Raw genomic sequence first — 14,159 nt, 5'->3', positions numbered from 1 at the left:
GTACGCGGGCCTCTCACTGTTGTGGCCTCTCCCGTTGCGGAGCACAGGCTCCGGACGCGCAGGCTCAGCGGCCATGGCTCACGGGCCCAGCCGCTCTGCCGCATGTGGGATCTTCCCGGACCGGGGCACGGACCCGCGTCCCCTGCATCAGCAGGCGGACTCTCAACCACTGCACCACCAGGGAAGCCCACGGAGGCCTTTTTGTCCCCCCATTTCTTGTAGGCAAGACTCCAGCCTTCCTGACCTTCCCTGAGTTCCAAAGGGCAGATTCGAACAGTGGCTAATAAAGGGAGGAGCAGCCAAGAAACCACCTGAGGCAAGATTAAAGGGACCAGGGACTTCCCTGGTGGTCCAGCGGTTAAGACTCCGCCCTCCCAATGCAGGGGCCCCGGCTCTGATCCCTGGTCAGGGAACTAGATCCCACACGCCCGCCGCAACGAAGATCCCACGTGCCGCAACTAAGAACCCCACCCTGGGTTGGAACACATAGTTTTCGAGGGCAGGAGCCCTCTGTGTCCCCCTTTGCCTGGCAAAGCAATAAAGCTATTCTTTTCTGCTTCACCCAAAACTGTCTCCAAGATTCGATTCGTTATGGGTGTACAGAGAGGCTGAGCTTTCGGCACCAATCCCTCTCTGGCTTCATCTTATTTCCCTTCACTCACGTCCTTACTTTTTTTTTTCTTTTAAATAGACTTTTCCTTTTAAAAAAAATTTTTATTTTTAAAAAATTTTTGGCTGCGTTGGGTCTTCGTTGCTGCGCGTGGACTTTCTCTAGTTGCGGCGAGCAGGCGCTACTCTTCGATGCGGTGCGCGGGCTTCTCATTGCGGTGGCTTCTCTTGTTGCGGAGCACGGGCTCTAGGCGCGCGGGCTTCAGTAGTTGTGGCACGTGGGCTCCAGAGCGCAGGCTCAGTAGTTGTGGCGCACGGGCTTCGTTGCTCCGCGGCATGTGGGATCTTCCCAGACCAGGGATCGAACCCGTGTCCCCCGCATTGGCAGGTGGATTCCTAACCACCGTGCCACCAGGGCAGCCCCTTATTTTTTTCTTGTTGATTTGTATACACCTTGCTGTGTAGTCTTAAACATGTTCTTGGAAGAAGGAAAGATACAGTTAACCCCATAACTGAATCCAAACCTACATATAGAAATTAATCTATCCTTTCTAAAAGTAACGTTATCTATCCAATATTCCAAAACGGATATCCTGACTCCTGCCATCTCTGCTTCCTTTCCCTGCCCCCACCCACAATGACTCATACAAATAGTCTCCAGATCCAGCTATCCTAAATACCTCCTGATTCTGCTCCTTCATGTCTACCCTCAGTGTCCTTTTCCAGGCCACCTACCTGACAGCTTGCATGGAGTAGTGAAAGCCCTTCTATCTTATTCTCACCGTTAGTTGGTCCTTTAATGTTCTTAGGCAGAGTAGGCTCAGTACACAATTGCTGAGTGAATGAATGAATCCCTCATTTGACAGATGGGGAAACTGAGGCCCAAGGCAATAACCCAGTGAGCTATGGGCACACTGGCAGGACTGTGCAGGTCTGCTGAGACGCTCTTTTCTCTGACTGGAAAGAGGGAATTCCTTTTAGGGGGAATGGTTTGTCCAGGACCTTTGGTAACATTGTTTGTTAAATCTTTTTCAACCCTCATCACAATTGTAAACAGCCTTATTTGGTCTGCGATGGTAGCTGTCTTGTTCTCTTACATATTCCCACAGACTGGTGCAGTACCTGGCACAGAGCAGGCAGGCCTTTAGGGAGAATTTCTTATTGAGTGAATGAGTGACTCAGGGCCCCAGAGCTCCTTTTCCAGTGAAAGGGCTACTGAACCCTGAGTCTGATGTCATGAAAACCCAACCTAGACTCAGACTTGAGCTCTGTCCTTTATTAATTGCATGACTTTTGCCAAACTATTTCCTCTTGGCCAGAACTTAGTTTTCTGTGTCATATGGGCCATAATTGCTTGTCTGCAATTCTGAAATGAAAAAACTTTTTTTTAATTGAAGTATAGTTGATTTACAACGTTGTGTTAGTTTCTGGTGTATAGCAAAATGATTCAGTTATATCTTTTTCATATTCTTTTTCATTATGGTTTATTACAGGATATTGAATATAGTTCCCTGTGCTATACAGTGGCACCTTGTTTATCTATTTTATGTAGAGTAGTTTGTATCTGCTGATCCCAAACGCCAAATCCATCCCTCCCCCTTTCCTTTTTGGTAACCGTGTTTGTTTTCTATGTCTGTGAGTCTGTTTCTGTTTTGTAAATAAGTTCAATTGTATCATATTTTAGATTCCACATATAAGTGATATCACACGGTATTGGTCTTTCTCTTTCTTACTTCACTCAGCATGATAATCTCTAGGTCAATCCATGTTGCTCTAAATGGCATTATGAAAAAACTTCTTAAGTCATTTGGTGGCAAAAACCAAACTAACCTGAATTTTTTAGGTAGCTAAGTTAGCCTTTAACTGTGAGGTTACTTATACTTATCCCAGTCCATGTGAATATTCACGTTTCTTAGCAGAATTAACGTGTTTCATTCAACAGCTTAGGGATGATTACATAATATACAGTATGTGCACCATATTGCACGGTATTATCTAAAACATGAAGAATGCTGCATTTGGATACATATCTGGCCCCAAAGATTTCCAATAAGGGCCTGAGGACTATCAGCACTGCCACTGGGGGATGGCGTGAGGGTTACATGAGAGGATGTTTTTTAACAACGGTGTGAGCAATGGTCAGGCCCAGAACCAAAGAACCGGACGGGGTAGGATGGATGTGGAACGTGGTGATCTATGAAAAAGTGTGGGTATTCGCCTGCAGCGAAGAGGCTGGAGTAGCTAGTTAGGGCAGATTATTGGCTGGCAGGCTCAGAAGTTAAGGCTTAATCCACAGGAAACAACGAGGGTTGGGGGTGGGCGTGGGGAGGAGCATGGGAAGTCACAAGAAGGGATGTGATTCTCAGATTTGGAGGGGCAAGCCTGGCGGCAGGGAGAGCCGCTAGGAGCCTCCTAGGGCCTAGGTGACGCCGAGCCCAAGCAGACATCAGCGAGGGCCGTTCATGCAGAGTCTGGGAAGCAGGGAGGGCCAGGGTCCGTGAGGCCGGGCAGCTGGACCCATTACTCTAGACGGTGAGGTGGTTCCGTCGCCTAAGACCTTCAGAACCAAGCACGGGCCCCCACAGCCAGATTCTCGGAGGAGTAGCCGAGATGGGGCTTGAGGGAGGGGGGGGCCGAAATCAGGAAGCATTAAAGGCAAGCTGGTACCGGGAAGCGGCTCTGGGTTGGGAACCAGGAAACCAGGGCTCCTGTCTTTCCTCTCCAACTTCGAGCTGGTGGAAGCGGTGCGACTCGTACCACTTCTATGTGCCTGCAAAATGGCAACAACGCTGTGTGGGACGGAAGCGGGATACCACGTGGGAAAGCGCCTTGGAACTGAAGCCCCAACAGGGTTACTCAATTCCAGAAGTTTCATTTGAAACCTGCATTCCATATGAAAAGAACCGACGTAGCCATTTTCCTTCATCGTAACAGCCGTTTCATCAAATTTGGCTGCTTGCCCAACGCCTCACAACAACTCTCTGCCGGCGAGTCGGAGGCGTTTCACTAAGTTTGAACTCAACCGCTCGCCGTAGAGCCTCTAAGTCCCGCCTACGGAACTGACGTCCCAGTCGGAACGTAAGCAAGGCGAGGACGAGCGTGCGTGGAAACGGCACCCTGTACCCGACCCGACGTCTGCCGCGGGCGCGCGCTCGCACGCCGGAAGGGGCGGATCCAGACTGGGATTTATATATCGCGCGCCGAGAGTCGAACGATCTCTACCGGCAGCATCCGACGGCAGGATGGTAAGTGTCATTATGGCGGACTTTTACTTGTCTGCCGCGGCGGCATGAGTGAATCCGCGGCACATCCCCGCCATCTCGCCTCACCCGGCGCCGGGGTTCTGCTCTAGGAGCATGCGGCACTCAGCAGAATCCGCAGTCAGGTCTATTTTCTGAAAATGTCCGAGGCTTGAGGTTGGCTTTGGGCCTGCCGGTCGGCTGGCGAGAGGCCTTGCCACGGAGCTGGGTTGGGGGGCCCGGGCCCGACAATCTTCAAGGCATGGATTATTCCTAGATCTCAGCCTCAGCATTCGAGATCCGAGTCATGAGCACTTTCGCCAGGAGGACCTTGGGTGGGAGCGTTTGGCACTGTTGTGAAAGTGGGAGGTGCAGAAACCCAGGCCGCAGGCGGCAGGGGAGGCTTTGGGTATGGGTTGTTGTATCCTTATTCTGAAACGTCTGGGACGGTTGGTACAACTCCTTGGGCCTCTAGAGTTCTCAGAAACCAGAGATGATGAACTTATTGACGGGCGGGCAGAGACTGTGTGCTGATTGTCATGTTCTGATTTGGTTCTGTCGAGTTCTAGTGGCCTCCACTTGCCAGTTTAGCTCCCGTTGGGAGCCTGAGGAACCTTTACTACCATTAACTGCCACCCAGCCGTTTGAGCAGAAGTTCGTATTGTGGACAGAATGTATTTTAAAAAAATCTTTATTGGAGTACAATTGCTTTACAATGTTGTGTTAGTTTCTGCTGCACAACAACGTGAATCAGCTATATGTATACATATATCCCCATATTCCCTCCCTCTTGCGGCTCCCTCCCGCCCTCCCTATCCCATCCTAGGTGGTCACAAAGCATCGAGCTGATCTCCCTGTGCTATGCAGCAGTTTCCCTCCAGCCATCCATTTTACATTTGGTAGTGTGTGTACGTCAGTGCTACTCTCACTTCGTCCCAGCTTCTCCCCACCCCCGTGTCAAGTCCGTTCTCTATGTCTGCGTCTTTATTCCTGCCCTGCCACTAGGTTGATCAGTACTGTCTTTTTAGATTTTCATATATGTGCGTTGGCATACGGTATTTTTCTTTTTCTGACTTCATTCTGTGTGACAGACTCTAGGCCCATCCACCTCATTACAAATAACTCAATTTCGTTCCTTTTTATGGCTGAGTAACATTCCATTGTATATACGTGCATGGTCAGAATCTTAACTGACTCGCACATAAGGCTGCTTGTTAAGCGATTTTTAATGCCATTACCTGGTGTGCCTTTGTCCTCTTTAGAGGAAAAGGTGGATGGTTCATGTTCTTTAAATTATACGGTGAGGGTTTGAGATAAATGTTCAACTCATTTGGCTGAATAATGCCTTTTAGATGTGTGATCCCGAAAAAAGTAAATCCAGCACGTGTAAGCCTGTTGCCCGGGTTGCTGGTGTGGATCCATCATTGCTGGGAATCTTAGAACCTAGGCCTCTGGGGATGAAGAGGCGTGAGCTACTCAGAAGGTGCTAACGTTGATCGATCATTTTCTCCTAGTCTCACAGGAAGTTCTCCGCTCCCAGGCATGGGTCCCTGGGCTTTCTGCCTCGGAAGCGCAGCAGCCGGCACCGCGGGAAGGTGAAGAGCTTCCCCAAGGATGACTCTTCCAAGCCCGTGCACCTCACAGCCTTCCTCGGCTACAAGGCTGGCATGACTCACATTGTGAGGGAGGTCGATAGGCCAGGGTCCAGTAAGTACATGCTGCATCTTCCCAGCTGATGGGAGGGTAGGAGTTGGTGGGAACTGACTAGACGGGGCCAAGCTCTCAGAGGAGAGCAGGCTTGGGAGAGATCAACAGAACCTCTAGATATCGCAATGGAAATATATTTTAGGATCGATTAATGCTTCCCGCGTTCAGGTGGCTGGCACTGCTTGATTTTGGCAGAGGGATGTAACGGGCTCTGGGAGCGTGATGAGGAAATTGTCGAGAGCTGCAGCACAGAAGTATGCTGACATGCGAGCTGGCAACCACTGAGCGTCCAATAGAAACTCCACTCCCATTGTAGTGGCAGCACTGAACTGTGAGCCTCACCTGAACACCTGACTACTACCCATGTTCCTGGGTTGTGAAGTTTGAAGTAGAAAAGGCACTAAGTAGAACACACGGTGCTTGTAATTGAAACACAGTAAATAGACAGTTAAAATTGTCTATGCTGAGGAATTACTACCTCACTGTACTTAGTACTCTTGTATTTTCTAGGTAATAAGGAGCTTGTCTCTGGAGAAGGTTATGATAAACCAGCACCGAAACCGGGCTGTTACTTGACTGTGTAGGGTCCAGATAGTTTCGTGCTGAAAAGGTCAATGCACACAGACTGAGCATTCAGCAGTGAGGGGGTTTGGGCTGCGATGCAGACTTCCCCACACACCTTCCTGTCATCTGAAGCAACTTGCTTTGCTGGCCTGGAAGGGAACGCGACATTTTTCCAAAAGACAGCCCTCCTGCCGGGTACTTGAGGCAGGCCGCTCAGGTCTAACTGCCTGCTTCGTCTGCAGAGGTGAACAAGAAGGAAGTTGTGGAGGCTGTGACCATCGTGGAGACGCCGCCCATGGTCATTGTGGGCATTGTGGGCTACGTGGAAACACCTCGAGGCCTCCGGACCTTTAAGACCATCTTTGCTGAGCATATCAGTGATGAATGCAAAAGGCGCTTCTATAAGAACTGGTAAGGGAGCCGATGCGCCCTCGCCCTGGGTTAGGCTGGCCAGGAGGGGCAGGGTGTCGCGCAGGGCCTCAGCTCCATAGCTGGGCTGGGAGGAGCTGCTCTGGTGTCGGGTTTAGTTGCAGAACAGAGCAGAACAATTCTTTGCTGCGCTGGGAGCAGCATCTTGAGAGACATTTCCTTCAGTGTTCACCTTATTGGGTGCTACCTTGAGTCAGTTCAGTATTTCCTGAGTTGCTGGCAAGTGTTGAGTCTACGAGGGATAGCAGTAATGCCCCCAGACCCCACCACCCCCGGTGTGTGGTTTGGTTAACGGATAACCGGGAGCGGGAACTTGTGTATCGGGAACTTGTGTATCTGAACGGATGTGACTTGCCTCATTAATCTTGTGGATCTCTGCTCAGCTCCGCTCGGCTCTGCCCGATGAGCTCCATCCGGGCTCCGCTTGCCGGTGGAAAAGGTTCCTTAGAAGCCGGCAATGAGCCCCGTCCCCACACGGTGCCCGTGTGCCTTCCGCTCACCCCTTGGAGGGGTGATGAAGGCTGGCACCTGGCCCCCTCCCCAACTTTGCTCTGCTTCTGAAGGCATAAATCTAAGAAGAAGGCCTTCACCAAATACTGCAAGAAGTGGCAGGATGTAGACGGCAAGAAGCAGCTGGAGAGGGACTTCAGTAGCATGAAGAAGTACTGCCAGGTCATCCGTGTCATTGCCCACACCCAGGTGAGTGCCCACTGCCTATTGTCTGTGGAGGTGATGACCTACATGGCCGCCTGTGGCTTTGGGGGCTCAGTTACCTTCTGAGTCGATCCTCAGCTCACGCTGGTTTTGTGGCAAGCCTCAGGATTTTAGGGATGGTAAGACCGAGGTTCTTAAACTTATTTCCTGGTGGAGGAAGGGGTTGTTAAAAGCACCGTAGTCCAGCCAGTGCCCTGCCTTGAGGCCTGGGTTCCTGGGGCCATATTAAGGACAGTTGTCTGCTTGAGAAGGCATCCAGGCCTCCTCACATAGGGTTGGTTTTTTTGTTGCCAGCAGGGGGCACTGTGTCCCCGATGGTTGTTAATTAGGCAAAACCATATCCCATTTTAGGAGAACTGGTTGAAGGAACCGGTGAGTCATAACTAACGTCTAGCGCCTAACTGAAAATAGTGTTGAGGTGCTGGCTATTTGCACTTCAAACCTGACATGTGAGCTAATTGTCTGGGTAGGAATGGGTGCCGCCTTTGCTGTCAGTCTGGGCGATTATCCTGGGTGTATATCCACGATTCCTAAGTGATCGGTAGTCCTGTGTGGTTAGTGGTGACCAGATTACCACAGGCTTGTGGTATGTGTCCATTACTGAAGACGGGTCAGTAGGATAACACTGGGCAGCTTTGAAATCTTTGTTTAGATTCATTCCTTAATCACAGCTTGTGCTCTCGCAGTGTTATCCTGCTCCCAAAATAAGTGACTTACTGATAGTTAATAGAGCAAGGTAGATGGCCAGGGTAAACCAGGGCAGGTACCGCAAAGGAAGTGGCCAAAAGGACAGTGATCAGGAACATTGGGCTGCTTGGTCCCAGGATCTGGCTAAATCAGCCTGTCTTAATGTGGGCCTGGTGTGTCTGTCAAGGATCAGCGCATTCTGACCCGATTCAGGCACCAGAATTGAAAGGGGAATGGTACCCAGTGGGGAGTCATAACACTGGAAAGCAAAACTGTTGGCTGTGTGCCCAGCCTGAGTTCCTCTCACCTTGAAGCATCTGTTCCCTTCTAGATGCGCCTGCTTCCTCTACGCCAGAAGAAGGCCCACCTCATGGAGATCCAGGTGAACGGAGGCACTGTGGCCGAGAAACTGGACTGGGCCCGAGAGAGGCTGGAGCAGCAGGTCCCTGTGAACCAAGTGTTTGGGCAGGATGAGATGATTGATGTCATTGGGGTGACCAAGGGCAAAGGCTACAAAGGTGAGCTTCGCAGTGGCCCACATTGCCGTGGCTAACCTGGGAGAGGGGTGGCAGGCCCAGCTGTTCGGTGATGAGGCCCTGGAATGAGCGCTGGCACAGCGCCCGAGTCAGACTGCGGAAGTATTCCTCGCTGCCTTCCTTCTGAGGACAGTGCTGTGGTCAGGTGGCTGGGGTAGCACGTGCGACCGGGGGTGACATACATACGCTTTGAGCACGCTGCGAAACGCACTGGGAGGCTTCCTGAATGCTCTCAAATGAGCACGATCACATTCTAGTAGGGCTGATTCTCCAAGGCCTGTTCTTGTTTGCTGATTGTAACTCAAGGGTTATGTCTCAGCTGGTATTCATGCTCGGATGGAGATATAAGAAGGGAGAGGACACGGTAATCCTGTGTTGCATTGCATGTTCTGTGGACAAAGGACCACAAACTCAAGTTGGGCATTCATTGCAGGAAAGGGCCAATGGCATGGGTGCCAGGCACCCCAGTAATAGCATGTGTCTCTTCCAGGGGTCACCAGCCGTTGGCACACCAAGAAGCTGCCGCGTAAGACCCACCGAGGGCTGCGCAAGGTTGCCTGTATTGGGGCGTGGCATCCTGCACGGGTGGCCTTCTCTGTGGCTCGGGCCGGGCAGAAAGGCTACCATCACCGCACCGAGATCAATAAGAAGGTGAGGTGCCCACGGGGGTCCTGTGGAGACTTTAACCCTAGGAGGGGCAGGGTGGTCCCAATATTGGGAGTTGGGGGTTCCAGTCCCTGTCACCATCGGTCCGTTTGTGGTGGAGCATCCTGTGGACTTGGTCGCTCATGTCTGGTGGCACAGTTCTGACGCTTGGGTGTCACGATAGTAAAGTGCCATCCTTGAAGGTGGTTCTGGTGCAGCTGACCCTTGGCGGGGCTGAGGATATGAGCTTTGTCTATCCTCTCCTGTTCCATGGTGTTTGGAGAGGCCTCATCAATTGTCTCACTGGATGGCATTGTTTTCGGTGCAGGCCCAGCCACCTTTTCTTTGCTCCGAACCTGGGGCACCCCCTCACTAGGGCCGAGGTCATAGCTGCTTTCCCAGAGCCCTCTGTAGGCTAGCCCACCCCCAAGATGGATCATTTGTCCCTAATGGCTGTCCTTGCCTCCAGCCAGCTCCAGAGGCCTCCAGTTTTCTTGTTCTCAAGTATTCATGCTCATTTCCTCCTTCAGATCTACAAAATTGGCCAGGGCTACCTCATCAAGGATGGCAAACTGATCAAGAACAATGCCTCTACTGATTACGATCTGTCTGACAAGAGCATCAACCCTCTGGTGAGTAACATGGGAGCTGCTGTCCACGCAGAGCCTCAGATATCTGGTCTGGGGGGGCGGATTTCCGGTTCCAGGCCTCCCCTATGGGGCTGGGGCCATTTTTACAGCAAGTTAACCGGACCCCTGCACAGCATCCAGCTGTCTGTCCACCCTCTGTCATTGGTTGGGGGAGACCGGCTGGTGAGGAGTGGGGTGGCAGGCCCAGCTGTTCGGTGATGAGGCCCTGGAATGAGCGCTGGGTGCGGCGCCCGAGTCAGACTGCGGAAGTATTCCTCGCTGCCTTCCTTCTGAGGACAGCTCTGGTCAGGTGGTGGGACCACCAGGACCTGCGGGGCGGGGAGTGTCGTGTGCGTGGTCAGACCTGTCTCCGGCGCCGTGCTTGATCCGTGCTGACCTCTGATGGCCTTGCTCCTTCCCAGGGTGGCTTTGTCCACTACGGTGAAGTGACCAATGACTTTGTCATGCTCAAAGGCTGCGTGGTGGGAACCAAGAAGCGAGTGCTCACCCTTCGCAAGGTGAGGCTGGAGGAGGGGAGGCGGAGCTCTGTTAGGGGAGTTGGGAGGGAAAGCGGGAGGGAGTGCTACTCCTGACTTCGAGGTCCCGGGAGGAGGGAATTCCGTGTCTGGCCTGGCCCGGCCCAGCTGTTTGCTTCTGTTCCTAAGTGTATTCTCAACTGCCTGTGTCTGGCCTGGCCCAGCTGTCTGCTTCTGTTCTTAAGTGTATTCTCATCCGCCTGGTGGCAGGAGGAAGCCCCTTGGTAGTGGCTGGATGGTGGTGTTTGGGGTGGGTGGGTGTCCTCTGATTCCAGGACTGAGTTGGATGGAGTTGACCTCTGCCCTCTTAAGATGAGGGACCTGTGAACAAAGATGGTACGGAGAAAGGCTTGGCTCTGTACCCTTGCCCTCTTGGTCCACAGTCCTTGCTGGTGCAGACCAAACGGCGGGCCCTGGAGAAGATCGACCTCAAGTTTATTGACACCACCTCCAAATTTGGCCATGGCCGCTTCCAGACTGTGGAGGAGAAGAAAGCGTTCATGGTGAGCACCTACCTCGCCGCTCTCCGGCTGGGGTGGGGGTGGGTTTCAGCTGCTGCCACCTGTCAGCCTGCCCATCTGGTGCTGATGCAGAGGGGGCCACCTTGTGCCTGTGTGTGCCCCGGGCTGTGGAGACCAGCCTGGAATCTGATGGCACTGCCGTTGGCAGTTGTTATGAACTGCCTTCTATCTCTAACCTTGCCTGCTGCATTTCTCTCCACAGGGACCACTTAAGAAGGACCGAATTGCAAAGGAAGAAGGGGCCTAATGTCAGAACAGATTATGCAGCTGGTAGAATCTCAATAAAGTTATTTTCCAGTGACATCCATCTGCTTGTACTTCACCTTCCCGGTCCTGGCTGCTTCCCTCGGCCCTCGTGCGCCCAGAGGCATGCTGACCCCCCAACCTCTTTGGTTGCCTCTTTCCCCTACCACTTGCTGGGCCGCGTGCTTGGAGCAGACTAGGTGAAGCGGGAGGCGAGAGCCGGCCAGCCTGGTCTGCGCTGCACTGTTAGGGCCAGCCTGGGGAGTGAGCTCTGTGTGGAATGTTTGTCACAGGGCGAGGAAGCCGGGTCTCTGCTGTAGAAGTTGTGTCTGTACAGCTTGGAAGGGGGCAGTGAGGATCTGGTGTTGCTGTTGCCCATGGGCATGGCAGGGCAGACCCTGGCTCTGTGCTGAGTGTGCTAAATTAGATACCTCATGTAGTCACTAATCCATGCAGGAGGGCTTCCAGTTCGGGCTTGTTGAGGTTCTTCTGTAGCCGGTGGCAAAGTTCTGGCCGTGGGAGAGGGTGTCACGTAGAAGCCCTGAGCGGCACCTGGGCCTCTGGAAGACACTGGAATGTTTGCTTTGAGGAAAGCCCTGGTGATTAACAGGGACTTCGTTAAAACAGGTGAGAATGTGGAGCAGCAGAGGTTGAGTGCCTTGGCCAGGCCCACCTGGCTGGCGAGGTCACTGAACCCATTTCCACTCTGGTCTAGGTGTGCGTTGGTGACCTGGCTCAGCCCCCGTCCCGTGCCGCTGTCCCCTGTGCTGACCATGTTGTGAACCTACATCATGTAGGTTGGTAAGAGCTTGGCTGCTGGAGCCCGGCGCCCCGGCACCCGATGGCTGGCCCACCCTTTGGTGGGGTGACTGAACCCCAGTCTTGCCCCAGCTTGTCCCCCTTCCAGCCGCAGCTGCTCCCCATGTCACATCTGCCCGTGTGGTGTGTTGGCCTCCGCCCCAGCTAAGCGGAGGGCAGAGAGCACAGCTGCGGCAGCGCTGACGGCCCTGCCCAGTCGTCTGAGCCTTAGTTTCCTCTTCGAAAGGGGGAGTGATAGCTGGGGATAGATGGGAGGTCCCATACTTATGGTGCTGTCTGGAGATGACTGGAGGTGGCCCGAGTCGAACCTCTGGTTCCCAGTGGGCATGATACCCCATGACTCGCGTGAGGCCCTAAGATGTCCAGTCAAGGCACAGAGGAGGTTGCGGGAATTACATGTGGGCCCTGAGGCGGAGGCTGGCTGAGGTCTGGAGGGGCTGAGCAAGAGTCCTTGGTGTGGGACCCCTCCCCGGCGTCTGTCTGCCCACTTTTCTGGAGTCTCTTCTGAGCTCCGGTGTGGAGCAGTGGGCCTCAAAGCCAACTGTGGGCCAATTTGCTACCCATGCAGCACCCTTCGGCTCAGGATCCAGGCCTAGGCTGGCCAGAGCTGCATTTCGGGCTGGAGCCACCAGGGGGCGAGAGTGGGTAGCACCCAGCTGGGGCAACCCTGCAGGGGGATCTCTCTGGGCTTTGCAGGTGGCGCAGAATCCCTTCCCCAACCAGGGTCTCTTCAGATGCCCCGTAATCCTGGGAGTCAAGCCCACAGCCAGAGGGGGTCAGGACCCTGCCCCAAGGCCGCCAGGTACCTGTGGCAGAGCCAGGCGTGGGAGCTGGGCTCCTGGTCTTTGGTCTGGGTTCTTTTCACTGCGGGAACTTCAGTCCAGTCGTATCCTGGGGAGGGTGCTGAGCTGGGCAGTGGCCCCACCTCGCCCCCTCACTCATCCCGGTTGCCCTTGGCCTCTTAGCCTGTGGGCCTCCCCAGACCCTTAGGCCAGCCCTGGAGCCCAGCTGCCCGCCCAGCCCAGGTACAAAAGGCTTTGCTGGTATGAGACGTCCTGGCTGGGCCTCACTCCCTTTCGGGACTCTGCCCAGTTGTAGGTATGACCAGGATGACTTGGGACGTGGGTCCAGAGAACGGGCTGAGGGAGTGCACACGTGCCTCCCGACAGCACAGGTAGAGCACACGCTCATGTCCCCACACGTGACATGTACGCGAAGAGGCTTTTCAGGGGCAGGCTTGCTTGACAAGGGCCGAGCCCTTATCTCTTGACCCATCCCCACGTCCCCATCCTCCCATCCTCGTTTCTGCCCTGCCCCTGGCCAGTGAGTGCTCTGAGGCACACCCAAGATCACAGATCTGAGCCTCAGCCTCACCTGGTTGGTGACTGGCCACCTCAGGTGGTGGTTATGGGACCCAGTGTGGAAGACAGCCCCAGCGCGTGCACAGAACGCCTGGAACTGGTCAGGACGAGTAATTGGGCTTCCTGGGGGCAGCGGAAAGCTCAACCACGTGTGTGGGATCAGCTTCATTCTCAAGAAACCTGAGCGCCCGCGGTGGACAGAGCACTCCTCCAGGTGCTGGGGAAGCAGTGCTGAACTCAAAGGTCCATCTCTCAAGGGGCATTTATTCTAGTTGGGGAGGGCGGACAGGAGAGACAGGCAAACAAGACAGTTACAGAAGTGATGAGGGACTTCCCTGGCGGTCCAGTGGTTAAGACTGGTCTTCCACTGCAGGGGGTGTGGGTTCGATCCCTGAAGATCCCACATGCCGTGGGGCCTAAAAAAGTAAAAAAGCATTGGTCTGCTAAGATAATATTTGGGTAACACAAGTGATAACGCTTTTCGCCCTGAATTAAGGCCAGCAGTTTGTTGAAGCTTTTGGTTTTAAGCAGGAGCGTAAAGAAGTTTCTGTGGTCTGTTGGCCATTTCAGAGCTTTATGCATGAAATGGTTAATTCATTAGAAAGAAACATCTGAGTCATTGGTGATAGATGTGGGCCAGAATTTAGAGATCCCTGACTTAACTTTCTTCATTAGAATTATATTACTGTTAAATCTAATTACTACAAAAGTTGCTGTGGATCCAAAAACAGAATGGTTCTGAACTGAGCTTTCTTTGAATATTATCCTTTTGTATGGTCAGGGCCCTGATTTGTATATTTTAGACTTCATTCAAATTGGAAACTTAGTAAATATAAGTTTGGGGCTGTAAAACTTTTTGAGCTGTACATTGGATTGTGAAAGTGCATCTGTATTATGGACGTTGAGAAAGTTACTTTCAT

The 14,159-nt window shown here is 53.0% G+C and overlaps 1 protein-coding gene and 5 non-coding genes across 6 annotated transcripts; all 6 read left to right on the top strand.

The window, feature by feature from the left end:
• Positions 1-3,780: 3,780 nt before the first annotated feature.
• On the top strand, positions 3,781-11,117 carry RPL3 (ribosomal protein L3). Its single transcript, XM_024127393.2, has 10 exons — positions 3,781-3,854; positions 5,363-5,555; positions 6,362-6,530; positions 7,112-7,247; positions 8,281-8,467; positions 8,976-9,136; positions 9,661-9,762; positions 10,182-10,277; positions 10,679-10,798; positions 11,019-11,117. The coding sequence occupies exons 1-10, from the start codon at positions 3,852-3,854 to the stop codon at positions 11,061-11,063; spliced, it is 1,212 nt and encodes a 403-aa protein (XP_023983161.1). The 5' UTR covers positions 3,781-3,851; the 3' UTR covers positions 11,064-11,117.
• On the top strand, positions 4,337-4,400 carry LOC112065937 (small nucleolar RNA SNORD43). The gene has a single exon (XR_002892330.1). It is a non-coding gene; the product is annotated as a small nucleolar RNA SNORD43 (small nucleolar RNA).
• LOC112065950 (small nucleolar RNA U82P) lies at positions 7,057-7,111 on the top strand. The gene has a single exon (XR_002892342.1). It is a non-coding gene; the product is annotated as a small nucleolar RNA U82P (small nucleolar RNA).
• Positions 8,527-8,619, top strand: LOC112065944 (small nucleolar RNA U83B). Its single transcript, XR_002892337.1, has one exon. It is a non-coding gene; the product is annotated as a small nucleolar RNA U83B (small nucleolar RNA).
• LOC112065943 (small nucleolar RNA U83B) lies at positions 9,967-10,060 on the top strand. Its single transcript, XR_002892336.1, has one exon. It is a non-coding gene; the product is annotated as a small nucleolar RNA U83B (small nucleolar RNA).
• A 2,602-nt stretch (positions 11,118-13,719) lies between the features above and the next one.
• On the top strand, positions 13,720-13,852 carry LOC112065938 (small nucleolar RNA SNORA2/SNORA34 family). Its single transcript, XR_002892331.1, has one exon. It is a non-coding gene; the product is annotated as a small nucleolar RNA SNORA2/SNORA34 family (small nucleolar RNA).
• Positions 13,853-14,159: the final 307 nt, after the last annotated feature.

This window comes from Physeter macrocephalus, unplaced genomic scaffold (assembly GCF_002837175.3).
Source record: "Physeter macrocephalus isolate SW-GA unplaced genomic scaffold, ASM283717v5 random_30, whole genome shotgun sequence".
In the NCBI taxonomy this organism is placed as follows: domain Eukaryota; kingdom Metazoa; phylum Chordata; class Mammalia; order Artiodactyla; family Physeteridae; genus Physeter; species Physeter macrocephalus.
Note: the sequence above shows the minus strand (reverse complement) of the source record. Positions and strands in the feature narration are given on the sequence as shown.

What these genes read in the sequence shown, in the direction of transcription:
- RPL3 (XM_024127393.2), top strand. An exon ending in AGGCGCTTCTATAAGAACTG is followed by an intron (nt 6,531 to 7,111) that starts GTAAGGGAGCCG and finishes CTGCTTCTGAAG; the next exon opens with GCATAAATCTAAGAAGAAGG. An exon ending in ACAAGAGCATCAACCCTCTG is followed by an intron (nt 9,763 to 10,181) that starts GTGAGTAACATG and finishes GCTCCTTCCCAG; the next exon opens with GGTGGCTTTGTCCACTACGG.